General features: G+C 40.0%; 1 protein-coding gene across 4 annotated transcripts in view; it reads right to left on the bottom strand.

The window, feature by feature from the left end:
- The window catches only part of SETD2 (SET domain containing 2, histone lysine methyltransferase), a 98,675-nt gene that overhangs the window by 39,228 nt on the left and 41,046 nt on the right, over window positions 1-18,401 (bottom strand). For 2 of the 4 annotated variants that reach the window (XM_004581419.3, XM_058678973.1), the window contains 4 exons: window positions 15,539-15,665; window positions 11,302-11,436; window positions 10,476-10,595; window positions 8,406-9,068 (listed from right to left, as the gene is read on the bottom strand). In XM_004581419.3, the coding sequence (XP_004581476.2) occupies window positions 8,406-9,068; window positions 10,476-10,595; window positions 11,302-11,436; window positions 15,539-15,665 (1,045 nt within the window). Of the gene's footprint in view, window positions 1-3,456; window positions 3,558-4,729; window positions 5,014-8,405; window positions 9,069-10,475; window positions 10,596-11,301; window positions 11,437-15,538; window positions 15,666-18,401 lie in introns of all 4 variants that reach the window. The other 2 variants (XR_009247378.1, XR_009247377.1) reach the window with 2 other exon arrangements.

The following is an 18,401-nucleotide window of genomic DNA, read 5'->3' as shown; positions in this document are numbered from 1 at the left end:
CAAGTCAATAATCTTTTCAGCATAAAAAAATTCATTGAACAAGACACAAAAATTTTTTCGGTGATTATAAAGTGAACTCAGAGTTTTAAGATTTTAAAATCAGGGCCTGGCGGCGTGGCTTAGCGGCTAAAGTCCTCGCCTTGAACGCCCCGGGATCCCATATGGGCGCCAATTCTAATCCCGGCAGCTCCACTTCCCATCCAGCTCCCTGCTTGTGGCCTGGGAAGGCGGTCGAGGATGGCCCAATGCATTGGGACCCTGTGCCCGCGTGGGGGACCCGGAAGAGGTTCCTGGCTCCTGGCTTCGGATTGGCGCAGCACTGGCCATTGCAGTCACTTGGGGAGTGAATCATCATTGGACGGAAGATCTTCCTCTCTGTCTCTCCTCCTCTCTGTATATCTGACTTTGTAATAAAAATAAATAATTAAAAAAAAAAAAAGACAGGGACAAGACTACGCCATGACACACCAGCCATTTTAGGAAAAACAGACTTAATTTTAACAGCATAATAAGCAACTTTAAAAATTTAAATAGATTATAGGGGAAACAGTAGTTATTCATTAATAGTCATTAGCATACTTTTTAAAAATCTGTAGATATCAGTACAAAAGTAACTCCTAAAAATAAAGATTGAGAAATGGCTCTCACTCCCCCTCTAAAAAAAAGGACCTCCCACCTCTGAAGACCTCAAAGTCAAGCAGAGAAAACAAGTATGTAAGCAAGTAATTTAAGCAAGTGTTGTTTTGTTTTTTTTTTTATTACTGGAAAGCCGGATAGACAGAGAGGAGGACAGACAGAGAGGAAGATCTTCCATCTGATGATTCACTCCCCAAGTGAGCCGCAACGGGCCGATGCGCACCGATCCGATGCCGGGAACCTGGAACCTCTTCCAGGCCTCCCACGCGGGTGCAGGGTCCCAAAGCTTTGGGCAGTCCTCGACTGCTTTCCCAGGCCACAAGCAGGGAGCTGGATGGGAAGTGGAGCTGCCGGGATTAGAATTGGTGCCCATATGGGATCCCGGGGTGTTCAAGGCGAGGACTTCAGCCGCTAGGCCACACCGCCGGGCCCTAAGCAAGTAATTTGTTAAGAAGAGCACAATTGTACAAGGACAGAGAAAAGATAAAATCATCAAAGATTGAACCACAGGGACTTGTGGGCAGCAGGTTAAGCTGGCATGCCATATAAGAGCTCATTCAAAGTGCTGGCTGCTCCACTTTCAATCTAACGTGCATGGGAAGAGTGAAAGATGAGTCTCTCATGCAAGAGACCCAGATGGAGTTCCATTCTCCTGACTTTGTCCTAGTCAACAGGGTTATCAGGGGAGTGAACCAGCAGGTTAAAGTTCCCCTGAAACCCCCAATCATAACTCTGCCTTACAAACAAACAAAATATTTAACATCAAAAAGGATGCAACATAACTGCATATCTAAGTAAAATAAGATCTTTAATAAAGTATTCTTTAAGAAAGTATATCCCAAGCAAGGGAAATAGCATGTTCAAGGACAGGAGAGATGAAAACTAGTATGAGTCACAGAAACCAGTATGTATGAGAAATGGTTGGACAACATGGTGAACAGACACTGTAAACTAACAGCTTTGTTCTCTGCACAACAGGAGTGTCTGGGATGCCTCTACAGAATCCTGTTAATTGTATTTATGTTCTTGTAAGACAATGCTATAGCACAATGACAGATTCCATATGGGGCAGGGAGACGGGGAAGAACGCAAAGTAAGAGGAAATGGGTTGCTACAACCATCTAGGCAAGAAACAATAGGGGCCTAAATTCAAAACAGCAAAATGCTGGGTGTGTGTGCAAGTAAGCCTTCCACCTGTAATGGCAGCATTGCATACAGGCACTGTTTCATGTCCCAGAAGCTCCAATTTCAATCCAGCTCCCTGCTTATGACCTGGAAAAGCAGCAGATGGTGGCACAAGTGTTTGGGCCCCTACAGTTAAGTCCTAGCTGCTCTACTTTCAATGCACCTAGAAAAACAGTGCAGGATGACCAGAAGGAAGAAACCAGGAAGAAGCTCCTGGGCAAAAGAAATTTTAGGTGTTCCAAGAATTATCAGCTTTGTAGGGGCAGGCAGAAAAGGAATAGCCAGTGATAAACAAAAGAAAGTAAAGGAGATACAGAAGAAGATGTGGCCTCAGATTAACAAGAAATCTTAAGAGTGGGCCTAGGACCCAGCACAATAGCCTAGCGACTAAAGTTTTTGCCTTGAACGCTCCTGGATTCCATATAACACTGTTCTAATCCCGGTGGCCTAGCTTCCCATCCAGCTCCCTGTTTGTGGCTTGGGAAAGCAGTAAAGGATGGCCCAAAGCCTTGGGATCCTGCTCATGCGTGGGAGAAGTGGCTCCAGGCTCCTGGCTTCGGAATGGCACAGCTCCAACTGTTGTGGTCACTTGGTGAGTGAACCATCAGACGGAAGATCTTCTCTGTCTCTCCTCTCTGTATATCTGCCTTTCCAATAAAAATAAATGAGTCTTAAAAAAAAACCATGAACCGAAAGTAGTAAATAATAAAGAATAAATAACGGAGCAGGTAAAGCCAATCAATAAACACAGAAGTAAAACAAATAATACCTTAGCCAAATCAGCACTTGGTAATCATTATAGTAGTAAATGATTCAGACAGATCATTGGATGCTGAATCTCATGAGTAAATTTAATGAAAAACTGCATTTTACATATTTCCAAAATTTCTCATATGTGATCATTATAACGTAAAAAATATTAACTGTACTGAAGAAGTCTTAAAGATACCTTAACCAGATGACTTGACAATGACAGTAATGGGAAAAATAAACATCATGTGAAGAATACTACTATTGCAGTAATCCTGACAAAGCAATTGAACTTGAACCAAATCAAAAGAAAATTTCAGACAAATTCAAACTGAGGGACAGTATACAAAATTAAAAATACTAAGTAATGTGGAGTTTATAAAAGATATAGTTGGGTCCCTGCCACTCACATGGGAGTTGATTGAATACAAAAATACTAATTAAGAGAAAAGGATAAAATCTGATAGAATATTAACACTGGAGAATATAAGTGAAGGGGCTATAGGAATTTTTAAACAAAGTGTTTCTGTATGTGACTAGAACACGTATTGTACGTGGAACACATGATTTTCTGTAAGCCTGAAATTCTATGAAAATTTCATTATCGTTAAAAAAAAAAATAATACTACAGTATACCATCTATATGTTTACTAGAAAAGTTTCCTAAGGTCCTGAATGACTTGGCCATGGTACCCCAGGAAGAACAACAATCCATAAATATCTACTTCTGGCCTACATACTCTATAACATAAACCTTCCCACTTCACAGTTTATATCCAAATCAGTTATTTTTTCCTAAAAAGTCAAGACTTCTTTTTTAAACTAACTTTATGGGTAACAGAAACTTATCAGTATGTTTCTAGGGAAACAGAATTAAGAGCTCACCCAAAAGAGTAAAGTGAAAATGACTTCACTCAAAAATCAGAATGGTTAGAACAGCCAGATTCTGTACTTTATCATTCAGATCAGGTATTGGTAAACTTCTTCTGTAAAGGACAAAATAGTAAATATTTTAGGCTTTTTGGGCCATCCTGTCTGTTGCAATTGCTCAACCCTACCAGCACAAGGCAAAAGCAGCCACACACAACACACAAGCATGGCTGTATTTTTTTAAAAATATATATATATATTAAATATATACAAAAACAGGCCCTTAGACAGATGTGATCAATAATTGATTTAGATGAAAATATGTATCAAGAAAAATGAATGTTAATAAAATACAAAAGCAAAAAGAATGTTAGACAATTTTCACCTTTTATCAAAAGACATGTTCATATAAAATTTACAATGTAAAAGTATTAAAATAGCTTTCTTGGAGGGAGGAGAGAGAATTCTGAAATTATTTTTTAAGAAGATAATATGATCCTTATCGATAACTGAATGACCTTATCCTAGTAAAGATCTTAAACTTTACTGCAGGAGTCTAGCATATGTAATTTCCATTTTAAAATGTTTCATAACCAATTTTACATTACAGTATTAGTGATGCAATGAAATTCTCAACACTCAAAACTGTGAAATAATTTTTTTCATCTCTGTAAGGATGAATGCTTAGCTTTGCAGGAGAATACTGTAGTTTTAAATTAAAAATAATGTCCTGAGATAAAGATGAAGAGAAGATTATTAAGCAGAGCTCAAGGTCTCACACATAGGGAATGCTGTCCACAAACTATCTAAATCCTGAGCAAACTTCACCATAAGGAAAAATATACCGTGCTGTAATCCAAGTGTTTGTAAGAGAGGCTCTGGAATCATTAACCATTTCAACCTCTTAATATTTAACGGCAACCCAAACTGCCAAATACACACAGGAACCTTACCTCCTCTCCTCACGATCCAAAGGAATGAAGACTTTCGAGTTAATTTATAATTAGTCATCACTTGTAACCAGTTGTTTTGCCCTGTGAAGTCTAGGGTATATTTTCAGCAAGAGGGATAATGTACAATAATTCCTTTGCGAACAGAAATATATGCACATGTCCCTGCTGAAAATGCAGCCCAGCAGATCTGCACATGAAAACGAATACATGCTCATAAGTGGCAATGTGCTAGGTAATGTTTCTGGTTGAAGTTCTACTTTAGGAGTCAAAATGTGTAAGCCTTGTGGAGTCAAGGCAGTGGCCCTGTGTATATAGGTATAAAAAAAGTAGCTCACTTAATCGTTTCTCGCCAGGAGTAGGGATTTTCCCGGATCGACATCCATTGTCGGCAATGGACGCACCAAAATAACGCCGGCGCCAGTGAGTTAACCACCTCTGTCCTCTTTTCACCTATTTTATTTTTCATGCATCAGCCAACTTCCCAACCATCTTCCTGCTTCTTCACAGAATGCACTCTAGGTTCTCGCTTTTTCTTCAGCACGAAGTTGGAAATGGAGTTGAGAAAAGGAGACACATGGTCAGCTGGTGATGTTAACAAGCTCCTTGCTGCCCTGAGAAGCTAGATGGAAATGGTTCAAGTTACAAGGGGGATCATCATCAGATCTGGGAGGACAAAGAGTAATTCACGAAGCTTCATCCCCTTCCCTCCCACCCTCTGTCATTTACTGATGATCCCTACAGTCTGCCTTCATAGCAAAACAAAAATTAGGCACCAGAAGCAATCCCTTTCCATTCTTCATTCCATCCAGTGTGTAGAAAAGCCAAGCGGAACACAATGTGATATAGTGTCCCCAAAAGGCCATGCTGACTTGGGGTGGTTAACATAACCACAATCTTAGATCAATGCTTTTTAGAGTGATCTTGGAATTAAATATCAGCAACTTAACAGAGGTTGGCAAGAGGTGCTTAATAAACGTTGGTTGAGTAAGACAATTTCTTTTCAGCCAATGTCTACTTGAACATAGGTGGAAGTCAGACAGAAGCAGTTAACTCATTCAATGCCGGGATAGTATGAACATGTAATAATCACATTAGGTCACTGTTTTTTCTCTAATACATTTTCAAATTTTCAGGATTCTAGTTAACACTATCTAAAGTATCTTTTTTTAAGGACAATATAATTAGCTTTATAATCAAATCAGAACCATAGCAAATGTTGATCAAAACGACAGATAAATTAAGAACGCCTGTGCCAATATGTTAAAACACCATAGTTCACAGTCAAGTAAGACCATTTTCAATAATAACATTTCTACATGGGTAATGATTCCAGAGCAAAATAAGTTTAAAGAAGAAAGAATTTTGTTTACTGGCTCCCTTGATGCTAAGAATTAGGATAAATCCAAAGTATGAAGGACACATTTTAAGTATAAACAAAATTTTAAACTTCAAGAGAATCACAAACTACATGGCGTTGTAAAATTACTTTGATCTTTCAGACAGAAATGGTATAAGAAAAGGAAGAAATAATTTTATAGGACTCAAATGTATGAGTTTAAATTACTCCAGTTTAATCAGGTCAAGAATATCTTACAGAGTAATTCGCACTGTTACAATTACAAAAATAATCATATAGAGAAAGATATTTATATTTTTCAGATTTTAAGAAAATTAAGCTTATTGTAATATCTTTGTGATATTTAAGAACTACATCCACCAGAGACTTAGGCAAACTACTGGGTTTGTCAACTCCATTCATTCTCCTTCTACAGAACTATGGTTGAGAGGCCTGTCTCTATACATTGTGTACTTGTCTCTATCTTTGCCTTTGTTATTGAGCTACAGTCAGGGTGCCAGCTTCACTAGTAGCCTACAAACACAAGAAGGACTTATTTTAGGGATTCCTGTGCTGTCACAATGCTGGCTTTAAATAAGGGTCCACCACATGACCATCCGAAATTTCTTTCAACTATTACAATTCCAATTCCTGAAAGTTCACATATTGCATCATAAGCAGATTTATTATTAATCTTTCCTTTTATGTTTACATAAAAGTCAGATTTCTTAAGAACATAAGGCTGAACTTGTGCTGAATCCCAATACTGAAAGTATGGCAAGAATAGAGCTCAAATAATCAAAAAAAAAAAAAAAAAAAAAGTTAATCTACCATCCTAAAGGGACTCAACACAGCAAATGAGGAAGCACAGTACACAATCAACCATCCAGTATGCTCAGTGTGAGGCCAATTCCAGTGGGTCAAATCACAGGATCACAAGAGGCTGAAATTGTAGTCCTCCTTAGGAGCCAGGGGGATTTAAGTTTTGGCAAATGAATCTGAACTGCTGCTTTATCTGATTGCTTCACCTCCAGAAAAAGAAAAGGATCAATAGAAAACAGGAGCAAAGAAGTCATGAATAGGTGACTTATCTACAGTCCTTAAGACCAGGCTCCCAAGTCTAGACCACTATCAAAACCTACCACATCTCTTTTGCTTCACCTTGTTACTCACTCTTGTGAACAACACTAGGTTTTCTTTCCTTTCTTTTTATTTTTTCCTCCCCACACTAGGTTTTCTGCAAAGTGAATCCTCCATAATTTGCTACATTCTTAAACAAGATGTTATGGACAATGGCTCCCAGACTTTTCTATTTTTCAGCTAGATACCATCTTCTGTTTAAAGAAACAGGCATTTGGGTCCGGCGGTGTGGCCTAGCGGCTAAAGTCCTCGTCTTGAATGCCCCGGGATCCCATAGGGGCGCCGGTTCTAATCCCGGCAGCTTCACTTCCCATCCAGCTCCCTGCTTGGGGCCTGGGGAAGCAGTCGAGGACGGCCCAAAGCTTTGGGAGCCTGCATCTGCGTGGGAGACCCGGAAGAGGTTCCAGGTTCCGAGCTTCGGATCGGCCCAGCACCGGCCCGTTGCGGCTCACTTGGGGAGTGAATCATCGGAAGGAAGATCTTCCTCTCTGTCTGTCCTCCTCTCTGTCTATCTGACTTTGTAATAAAAATCAATAAATCTTTAAAAAAAATTAAAAACCAGGCATTTAAAAGTAGGCCTATTTCAGAATTCAATATACAAACTAGATCTGTGAAGTTGTTTGTCTAGGGTCTAGCATGATAGCCTAGTGACTAAATCCTTGCCTTGTATGCACCAGGATCCCATATGGGAACCAGTTCATGTTCCAGCTGCTCCACTTTCCATCCAGTTCCCTACTTGTGGCCTGGAAAAGCAGTCGAGGACGGTCCAAAGCCTTGGGACCCTGCACCCGCGTGGGAGACCAAAAAAAGCTCTTGGGCTCTGCAGCGTGGCCTAGTGGCTAAGGCCCTCGCCTTGATCCCATATGGCTGCTGGTTCTAATCCCGGCAGCTCCACTTCTTCTCTCTCTCTCCTCCTCTCAGTATATCTGACTTTGCAATAAAAATAAAATAAATCTTTAAAAAAAAAAAAAAAAAAAAAGCTCTTGACTTTGGAGTGGCTCAGCTCCAGTCATTGCAGCTACTTAGGGAGTGAACCAGTGGACATAGATCTTTCTTCCTCTCTATAAATCTGATTTTCCAATAAAAATTAAAAATAAATAAATCTTAAAGGAGTTGTCTACAACAAAAATTTATATTTAATAATTTTTGATAATTTGCCAAATTATCTTGGTTTTCCAATCACTTTCATTTTAATTAACTTTCCATTAAGCCAATACATTGATTTCCAATTAAACAGTAATTTTTTTTTTGGATACAGAATCATCAGTATGGTATTTCATGGATTTTTTTTAGTTTTTACTGTGAAGAGCACTTGAATGATGGAGTCACTGTTGTGATATGCTTTCCAAATGAGGAAAACGGGAACATCTGTGTGTTATTTTCAGTGGTGTGACTCTTGCTGAAGTCTAAAGGATGTCAGAGAGATTAACTGGCTGATACTAAAAGAAATGGCATTTCATTTTTCACACATAAACGAGAGCTTAGATCTAAATCTGAGTGATTCGGGTTAAAAATAGTAAAAAAGATTTTCTTACCTTTAGGTCTTTCCAACTGTCCAGTAGCTTGGTGGCTAAATCACTTATATCCACTGTTTTATCTGGTTGTTCTTGACTCCTCTCACTCTCCACGTCAGACACACCCTCTTCTTCATCTTGAGATGGTGTTTCCTCAGCAATCGGTTCTTCCAGTTTTGTGCCATTGCTCTCTTTGGGCTCCATTTCAATATCAGCGTCCGGTTCAGATGTAGGTAGCTTGCTGGCTTCCAAGGGGGTTTCACTATCAACTTTGGATTCAGGCAGCTGCTGTGGGAGCAGCTGTTGTGACTGCAACTCTTCCTCTTCCTCTACAGGTGCATTTTCCAACTGATCAAGGTCCTCTTTGCCATCCTTGCCTTCTAGCTCACTTGTTGCATCAGAGATTGCACTGTCCATGCTGTTTTCACTTATAATTTTAAGTCTACGAAACATGAGTTTCCTGGGAGTTTCTGTGTCTGCCTCTGTGCTCTGCTTTGTAGAAGGATCAGGCGTGTTGAGTGGTGTGTGAGCACGTGATGTATTCTCACTAGAATACCCATCTCCTTCACTCAGTTGAGGGACAGCAGTCTTAGTCTGGGACCAACGTTGAATAACTGGAAGTACTTTGCTTTCTTCCAACATATTTTTAGTAGGAATAGGCAAGTGCTCCAAAGTCTTTATAATCTGATTAAACATAATTGAAAGAAAAAAAATCACATCACTCCATACATGTAACCTTTCAAACTCCTGGACAGGACTTAGATTCTATTTCTACAGGAGCTCTATGTTTTGGTACTTTCTTAACCATGTCTCTCTGTAAATGCAAATGTATTTAAAAGTTGCAATATTACATAATGTTATTTTCTTTTAGAACAAAATGCTTAATAAGACTGATCAGCAAGAACAGAATATGAAGCAGTAGTGGTAGTAGTTCCCAAACCTGGGTAAATTTTAAGAAATATGTAGGGGTGACACAGTGGTTACATGCCAACATCACATACTGAAGTTTCAGGGGTCAAATGCTGTCCCTACTTCTGATTTCAGCTTTCTAATAACGTATACCCATGGATGGCTCAAGGACTTGGGTCCCTATTACCCAGGCAGGATACCCATGGGGAGTACCTGTCTATCGGCTTCAACCTGGCACATTCTAGCTGTTGTGAGCATTTAGGAAGTAAAGCAGTAAAAGGGAGCCATCTCCTTCTGTGCTGTTTTTCTCTCTCTGCCTTTCAAATAATTAAATATTACATGGTCTCCCATCACTAAAGGCTGTTTTAGGCAACAAACTAAATCCTTCAGTAAATAGGATCTAGTGGTGTAGTGGGTTAAGCCATCCTACAACACCAGCATCACATATTGGCACTGGTTCCTGTGCCAGTTGCTCCACTTTCAATCTAACTCCTCCTAATGTGCCTGGAAAAGCAGTGGAAGATGTCCAAGGTGCTTGGGTATTTGTACCCATGTGGGAGACATGGAAGAAGCTCCTGGCTGCTGGCTCTGGCCCCTCTGTTATAACCATCTGGTGAATGAACCAGCGGATGGAAGATTTCTCTCATTCTGTCTCTTTTTGCCTCTCAATTAAATAAAATCTTAAATACATATATGTACACACACACACACATGTAAAACAATAGGATAAAATCACTACTAGCCAAGTATACATCAACTTATAATTTCAAGAATGATACAGGAAGGACAACATCATTTAATCATGGTAATAGTAATTCCTCTTAAAATTTTTTTCTACTAGAAAGGAAGAGTAACATAGATCTTTGATCCACTGATTCACTCTCTTCAAATGGATAAAACAACCAGGCCTTGGCCAGGTTAAACCAGGAGCTCACCCAAGCACCAGAGTCATCATGAACTGCCTTCCTTGTTGCAGTAGCAGGAAGCTAGCCAGAACTAAAATTGCCATCTGCATATGGAATGTGGGCATCTCAAATAGTGGTTTAACCAGTTGTGCAACAATACCTTTCTTTAGTATCAGTAGTATATACACGGATAAATTCATAATCACTGATATTACCACACAGCCTCAACATAAGGAATCAGTACTTTCAGAAACAAGCAAGCTGAATATGAACTAACCTCTTCCTGAAGCTTTTGGTTACTTTCCCCGCCATCACCCAGCTCTGCCATCCAGATCCACAACAGAGATAGCCCATGGCGTTCCAGAAAAGACTTCAGACAGGACTGCGAGTGTGTGTTCTTTCATAAGGAGAAGAATATTGAAGAGGCAATACCAGAAAGAGCATTACAGAGGATCCATGGAGAGGAACAAAGAGTTTTAAAGTAACAAAAACCCTGAAAACTGTATTTTCATGAACCCCATTAGAACAGATGCCTTAAGATATACCTAAAATATACTTATATAATGTACCAGGATCAACCAGGACTTACTAAAGTTACATAAATATTAAGAACCACATATAATATGAAACAAGTGAAAACTAGTGTTTAAACCAGTGTCCTTTTTCCTCTCAGATGCATCTGCAAAAAGCTTTTTTTCTTTATTTTTAGTATATGTGCTGCTGCAGCAAGCACTTAACAGCTTTCTTTTTAATCATAGGTTTTTCTTTAACACTCTGAATAACAAAGCAGAAATATGAGATTACTGTTAAAACTCCTTGCTTTGAGATCATGTTTAAACTGGCTGTGGCAGGCTAAAGCAGAGGTCAACAGAACCTATACCAAATACCACGAAGTTGTACAATGTTTAATTAGAAAAAGAAGGTAAGCCAATTTTATAAAGAGATTAACTAATACTAAATACACGTTTTCAAAGTCTAACAAAATTTACAAGTCCACTGTAAAAATAAACTCTCATTAAAAGGATTGCTTTTTCCATCATGTGAATTGTCATTTAAATGTCCCACCCCAACAACAGAAATAAAAATAACATTAAGGTATTCACCTGAATGAGCTTGAGACAGGTAAGCTTCTGCTCCAAAGTTTCAATTCGAACCATTAGTCGGGATAAACTGAGTACCTGGTTTTTATCAGAGAGACCCTCACCATTTTCCATCAGTGCTTCTAGTTCTCCATCCACCTATCACAGCAAGGAAACATTTGATTACAAAATAAAATGAAACAAAAAACTTGTACACTGAAAGGATCAATCAACTTCCTTTTTTTTGAAAGAACGGGAATGCAGTTGAGGACAGCCCAAAACTTTGGGACCCTGCACCTGCGTGGGAGACCTGAAGGATGCTCCTGGCTCCTGGCTTCAGATTGTCTCAGCTCCAGTCGTTGCAGCCACTTGGGAAGTGAACCATCAGACAGAAGATCTTCCTCTCTGTCTCTCCTCCTGTCTGTATATCTGCCTTTCCAATAAAAATAAATCTTAAAAAAAAAAAAAACCCAAGTCCTGAGAAAGCAGTAATTAGTACGAAATTAGTAATCCACATAAATGGGATTTGAAACAGGAATGATAGACAAGAGGACAGGGTGAGTATAAAGTAGTAAGGAAAACTTGTACAACACAAAACCTAGGAAAAACAGTTCAGCCTCATTGGGTGCGAAGATGAGGAACTGAGAAAACTTGTAACAAACAGAAGATCAGCTCAGTATTAGAACAGAAGTTACAGAAGAACTTGGATTTGAAGCAAGCAAACAAGGATTCTATCACAGAATCTCAAATAGGAGAGTATAATCAAAATAGAATTTGAGAATAAGTAACGTGGCAATAGTAGAGCAAAATTCAAACAATACTCAGATGAAGGGAAAAGACAAAGAGCATTAAACAAACTTGACAGAAAAAGACCAAAGTCTAGAATAAGATGATACTGCACAAAAAAGCCAATCTGAATTGAAAGGATCTAAGGGAATCTTTGCTTATTTAACCAGTTATTTATGCTCTTGCACAATTTTAGGATAAAATATTTAGCAATTCTATTTCATAACTCTACCTCAAAACTTACATTCTAGTAAACAAGAATTTGAAAACATGAATGCTGCTCCACAGACTGAAAATGCTTCAATTCAGGTTCTCTTCTAAAATGTACAGGTAAGGGGCTGACATTGTGGCACAGCTAGCTAAGCCTCTGCTGGAAGCATTGGCATCTCATATAGTTGTGGATTTGAGCCCTAATTACTCCATTTCTAATCCAGCTCCCTACTAATGGGCCGGGAAAGAAGCAAAGGATGGCCCACTTGGTTGGAACCCTTCACCCACACGGGAGACCTAGAAGAGGTTCCTGGTTTTAGACTTACTCAACTCCAGCCATTGCAGCCATTCGGGGAGTAAACAGCAAATGGAAGATCTCTGTCTCTCCTCTCACTGTAATTCTTCCTTTCAAATAAAAATAAGTAAATCTGCTAAAGAAATGTAGTTAACACTCAATGTTTTTCAATTTGGTATGTTTTTTAGTACATTTAATACATGAACAGAAAATATTTAAAGACAGTAAATGATCACAAAAGCAAATTTAAAGTTAAATCTTAATCTCAGGCAATTTTGTTAGGTTATTTTCTTTGCATGTCTTAAATGAAAAACTTCCTGTGTCATAATCTCCAGGTGATAACAATAGAAAGCATCACAGACACTGTACCTCCACTTTTGGAACAAGCATTTGGCGTGGGGCTGAAACCGAGACGTCAGAGTGGAGTACTTGGGATGGATTCTGACGCTGACTACTGAAGTCCACATGGGTAGCAGGGCCCCAACTATTTGGAGCCAGAAAAGTTGGAATCAAGTAATTAGAGTTAGGACTCAAACCCAAGTACCCTGATGGGACACAGGCATCTTAACTACTGGGTCAAACACCAACCCCTATGTTTGCATTTCAAAATTCCCTTTCTAATGTATCTGCTATCGATGTCCTCTTTTAGATTCCTTTGAACTGTATCTTCTTAAAGAATTCTAATTCTCTAGAACTGACTTCTTCAAATAGTTTCTTAACACCATCCTTCCATACATTTATCTCCTCACTGAATTCTAAACTTCTATCTTCCAGTCTAAACAGGAACACTAATGTCCTTTATAGCTCTTAACAGCACTGGTTCCAGCAAAGTCTAGGAACGAGGTAACTGCAAAGGAGCCACATGCGGATTTGCTAACACCTTTAAACCCTTAACTCCCTACTCTACAACAATTACACTGTTTTTTCTTTCCAATACAGATTTACTTATATTTATTGGAAAGGTAGCGTTACTGAGAGAAGGAGACACAGAAAGATCTCCTGTCTTCTGGTTCACTCCCTAAGTGGCTATAACGGCCGGAACTGAGCTGATCTAAACGCAGGAGCAAGGAGCTTCCTCCAGGTCTCCCATGTGGGTATAGGATCTCAAAGTTTTGGGTCGTTCTCCACTGCTTTCCCAGGCCACAAGCAGCGAGCTGGATGGGAGATGGAGCATCTGGGACACAAACAGGTGCCCATATGTGATCCTTGAGTGTGCAAGGTGAGGGTTTAGCCACTGAGCCATTGAGATTGGCCCAGGAGGAATATTTTCTCTCTTTTTTTTTTTTGCTAGTTTTGTGTTGCTTTATTTTCACTCTCTGCTGCATGACTCTCATCAGTGTATAACCATGCCATGACACTAATTAAGTGGAATGATGATTATCTTCCCACCCACTGTTCCAATTTGTCCTTTTGGTAGCCTCCCACATCCCATAAATTGTAACTCCAATCTTCTGGTTTCTCACGACACCAGGGGTATCTTGAACTCACTTTTCTCTCTCACACCATCAATCAACCAGCAAATCCTATTGGATCTGTTTTCAAACTGCAAAATCTGATTTCTTCCTCTCTGTGGGCTTACTCTCCATTCAATCCACTTTTTCTAAGGCAGACTTTGAACCATGTCTGTCACCTGTTCTTTTAGGTCAATGACTTGAACGTCACTTAAAACTAAAGCTAAATCTTGTCCATTGTTTTTAAGGCACAAATAGTCTTATTTCCTTACTATCTCTTCTGTTTTATTTCCTACCAGATTTTCCTTCACTTACTGTCATCCATACTTGGCATTGAACATGTCAAATATAATCCTATCTTCAGGTCTTCATATTTGATGTATTCTTTCTTGAGATTACCACTACAAAGATTGTGAGATGGCCTGCTCCCTTACTTCCTTTAGGCGCAATTTTCACCTCATCACACAGTCCCTTACCAGCCACCCTATTTAAACAGTAAGCTCATCATGCCTATTTTGCTCTATTTGTTATTTTTCTGCTTCTTCACATCAAATGACATGTAGTTACTAATCTCTGTAATATGGAACCCAGGAGGAATATTTTCAAACACAAAAGTTATTTGCCTGTTGAGACACCATTTAGTAACAGGACTCTCTCTGTGCAACACTCCAAGAGTAACTCAGGTAATACAAGATAGAAAGACTATCAACTATTGTTTCATTAAATGAAAAGCACATCTAAGACCACTCTTTCTCCTTGGGTTCCCTCTTGCCTCTTAGTATTTGTATTTCAGAGATATGCAAGTTTTTTAAGTTTTCACAGATCTTAGGAACACTTTCAAAGGGTGAGAATTCCCAATCATATAGACAAGCCAGTAATAAAAGATTATAAATACACATCAAACTTAAGTGAGCCAAACACAAAGATAGATATTACTTCATTTGTACATGATTTTAAGAAGCTGTGGGAAACTCTAAAACTTCCAAAAGTTCATGGCAGGGGCCTGCAAAGGCTCAATATATTAAACCACCTTCAAGCACCGGCATGCCACATGGGCACCACTTTGTGTCCCACCTGCTCCACTTCCCATCCAGCACCCTGCTTGTGGCCTGGGAAAACAACAGACTATGACTCCAATCTTCAGGACCCTGTACCCACATGGCAGACACAAAAGAGGATGCTAGCTCCAGGATTTGTATCTATTCAGCTATGGCTGTTGCAACCACTTGGAGAGTGAACCAGTGCACAGAAGCTCTCTCTCTCTGTCTTTCCTTCTCTCTATATATCTGCTTTAAAAAAAAAAAAATGAAAGAAAAAGGAATAGGAACAGGATAAGGAACAGGAACGAGATGGGAAGGGAAGAGAAGGAAAGGGAAAAGGAAAAAGAAAAAAAGAAAAAGTTCACGCAAAGTTGAATTTTAAAAAAAGAAGTTGATTTTTTTTCAAACTTGAATCAGAAAAGCTACTTCCCTTATTACAATTCTTACTGTGCAAGTAGAAAAAAGGATGGAATACATACTGAATCCTTCTTACGTGATCGTTCCTTCTTCATTTTTCCTCCCGCTGCTCGAATACTGACTCTGTTTTCTCCTCCCAGGTAACCCCGGCAATTGGCTGACCCACAGAAACATTTCTGAGCTTCTTTCCTGTTCAAAAAGCATAGGAAATAAGTCAGTTACGGGAACATAAATCATACAAACAAGCTGATAACATAGCAATTACACAGGAGAGAAGTCAACCAGGCTTGATGAAACAAAAACAACTGAAAACTTAACACATTAAACTAATCATTTAAAAAACTCAACAACTCTGCTAACCTACAGGGGACTCTCAAACTGTTGCAGCAGTGAAGAGGTATGGGACATGCACATCTCCCACTGAAGGGCCTGGTACTGAGTCCCAACCTGGCCTCTAATTCTAGTTTCCTGCCAACATCCATCCTAGGAGACAGCAGATGATGACAAATACTGTGGCCCTGTCCCCGGCAGGGAGACTCGGAGTTCCAGGCTCCGATTCAGCTGGACCCAGCTGGTTTTGGCATTTGGGGAGTGAAGCACTTAAAAGATATTTCTCGGGCTTGGCAGCGTAGCCTAGTGGCTAAGGTCCTCGCCTTGATCCCATATGGCCGCTGGTTCTAATCCCGGCAGCTCCACTTCCTCTCTGTCTCTCCTCCTCTCAGTGTATCTGACTTTGTAATAAAAATTAAATAAATCTTAAAAAAAATAATAAAATAAAGGATAAAAATATAAATATTTAAAATATAAAATGTGTTTTGAAATTGTGTAATATAAAATATGTTAAATATTTATAGATATAAATAGATAAAATATTTTGAAAAAGATAAAAAAAATGTTAAAAAAACTGCCAGGCTGTGCATTAGCAGGAAGTCAGAATTGGGAGTGGAGCTGGAACTTAAATGCAGGCACTCTGATTTGAGATACATATTTCCTAAGGAGCGTCTTTTTGTTGGTTTTTTTGTTTGTTTGTTTTTTTGCTTCATTTCTATTTGAAAGACTGAAAGAGAAATATCTTTTTTTTTTTTAAAGATTTATTTTATTTTTATTACAAAGTCAGATATACTGAGAGGAGGAGAGACAGAGAGGAAGTGGAGCTGCCGGGATTAGAACCAGCGGTCATATGGGATCAAGGCGAGGACCTTAGCCACTAGGCCACGCCGCCAAGCCCTATCCTTTATTTTTTAAGACTTATTTTATTTTTATTGTAAAGTCAGTTACACAGTGAGGAGGAGAGACAGAGAAGAAGATCTTCCGTCCGATGATTCACTCCCCAAGCAGCCAGAACAGTCAGAACTGCACAGATCCAAAGCCAGGAGCCCAGAGCCTCTTCCAGGTCTCCCAACCAGATGCAGGATCCCAAGACCTCAGGCCATCCTCACAAGCAAGGAGCTGGATGGGAAGCAGGGCTGCGAGGATTAGAACCAGCGCACACATGGGATCCTGGAGCATTCAAGACAAAGACTTTAGCCACCAAGCTAACACACAGGGTCCAAAATTTTGTAAGTTAGCATTATATAAAGATGAGCTACTGTAAAATATGCAGCAATAAATAAATAACAATGAGAGACAGGTAGAGAAGAATATAGACCTAGGGACAGATAGTTAATTCACCACATGGGATGGCAACATTACTTATCAATTACTGGATTCAATATCAATACCCCATGTGGAAGACAGGAACTCAATTACTTGAGCCATCACCGTTTCCTCCAGAATCTACAACAGTGGGAAGCTGGAATCAAGGACCACAGCTGGGACCACATGCCAAGTACTCGGATGAGGAACACAAGTATCTTAACAGCTAGGCTAAGTGTACACTCATAATACTGATTTCTTAAAAATGCTACTTATGGGGCCCAGTGGCGTGGCCTAGCAGCTAAAGTCCTTGCCTTGAAAGCCCCGGGATCCCATATGGGCGCCGGTTCTAACCCCGGCAGCTCCACTTCCCATCCAGCTCCCTGCTTGTGGCCTGGGAAAGCAGTTGAGGACAGCCCAATGCATCGGGACACTGCACCCGCGTGGGAAACCCAGAAGAGGTTCCAGGTTCCCGGCATCGGATCAGTGCACATCGGCCCGTTGCGGCTCACTTGGGGAGCGAATCATCGGACGGAAGATCTTCCTCTCTGTCTCTCCTCCTCTGTGTATATCTGGCTGTAATAAAATGAATAAATCTTTAAAAAAAAATGCTCCTTATGAAGGCCTGTGCTGTCATCTAGAATCTAAGGCAGCCACCTGAGGTACCAGCATCCCATAAGGGCACTGGTTCGAACTTAACCCACTCCACTTCTGATCCAGTTTCCTGTAAATGCTGCAGCAGAAGATGGCATCCACATAACAAGCTCCAGGATTCAGCCTGGCCCAGCCCTGCGTGCTGTGTCATTTGGGGAATGAATCAGCCGGTGAATCAGCTCTTCCCCTATTTTTCTCCTTCCCATTAAAAGAAAGCACACACTAGTGTATATGTGAATACATTTTTTTTTAATATTTATTTTTATGGGCAAGAGAGATTTACAGAGAGGACAGCCAAAAAGATCTATCCTCTGTTGGTTCTCTCCCCAAGTGGCCACAACAACCGGAGTTAAGCTGATCCGAAGCCAGGAGCCAGGAACTTCCTCCAGGTCTCCCACTCAAGTGCAGGGTCCAAAGGTTTGGGCCATGCTCCACTGCTTTTCCAGGCCACAAGCAGGGAGCTGGATGGGAAACAGAGCAACTGAAACACGAACCAGTGCCCATATGGAATCTCGGCGCACGCTAAGCAAGAATTTGGCCACAGAGCCATTGTGCTGGGCCCTAATACCTCTCAAAGAAAGGCAGAGAGAGAAAGAATTCTCATTTGTCTGTTCACTAACCAAATACCTGCAAGAG

The sequence above is a fragment of the Ochotona princeps genome, chromosome 21 (assembly GCF_030435755.1).
Source record: "Ochotona princeps isolate mOchPri1 chromosome 21, mOchPri1.hap1, whole genome shotgun sequence".
Taxonomy (NCBI): domain Eukaryota; kingdom Metazoa; phylum Chordata; class Mammalia; order Lagomorpha; family Ochotonidae; genus Ochotona; species Ochotona princeps.
Note: the sequence above shows the minus strand (reverse complement) of the source record. Positions and strands in the feature narration are given on the sequence as shown.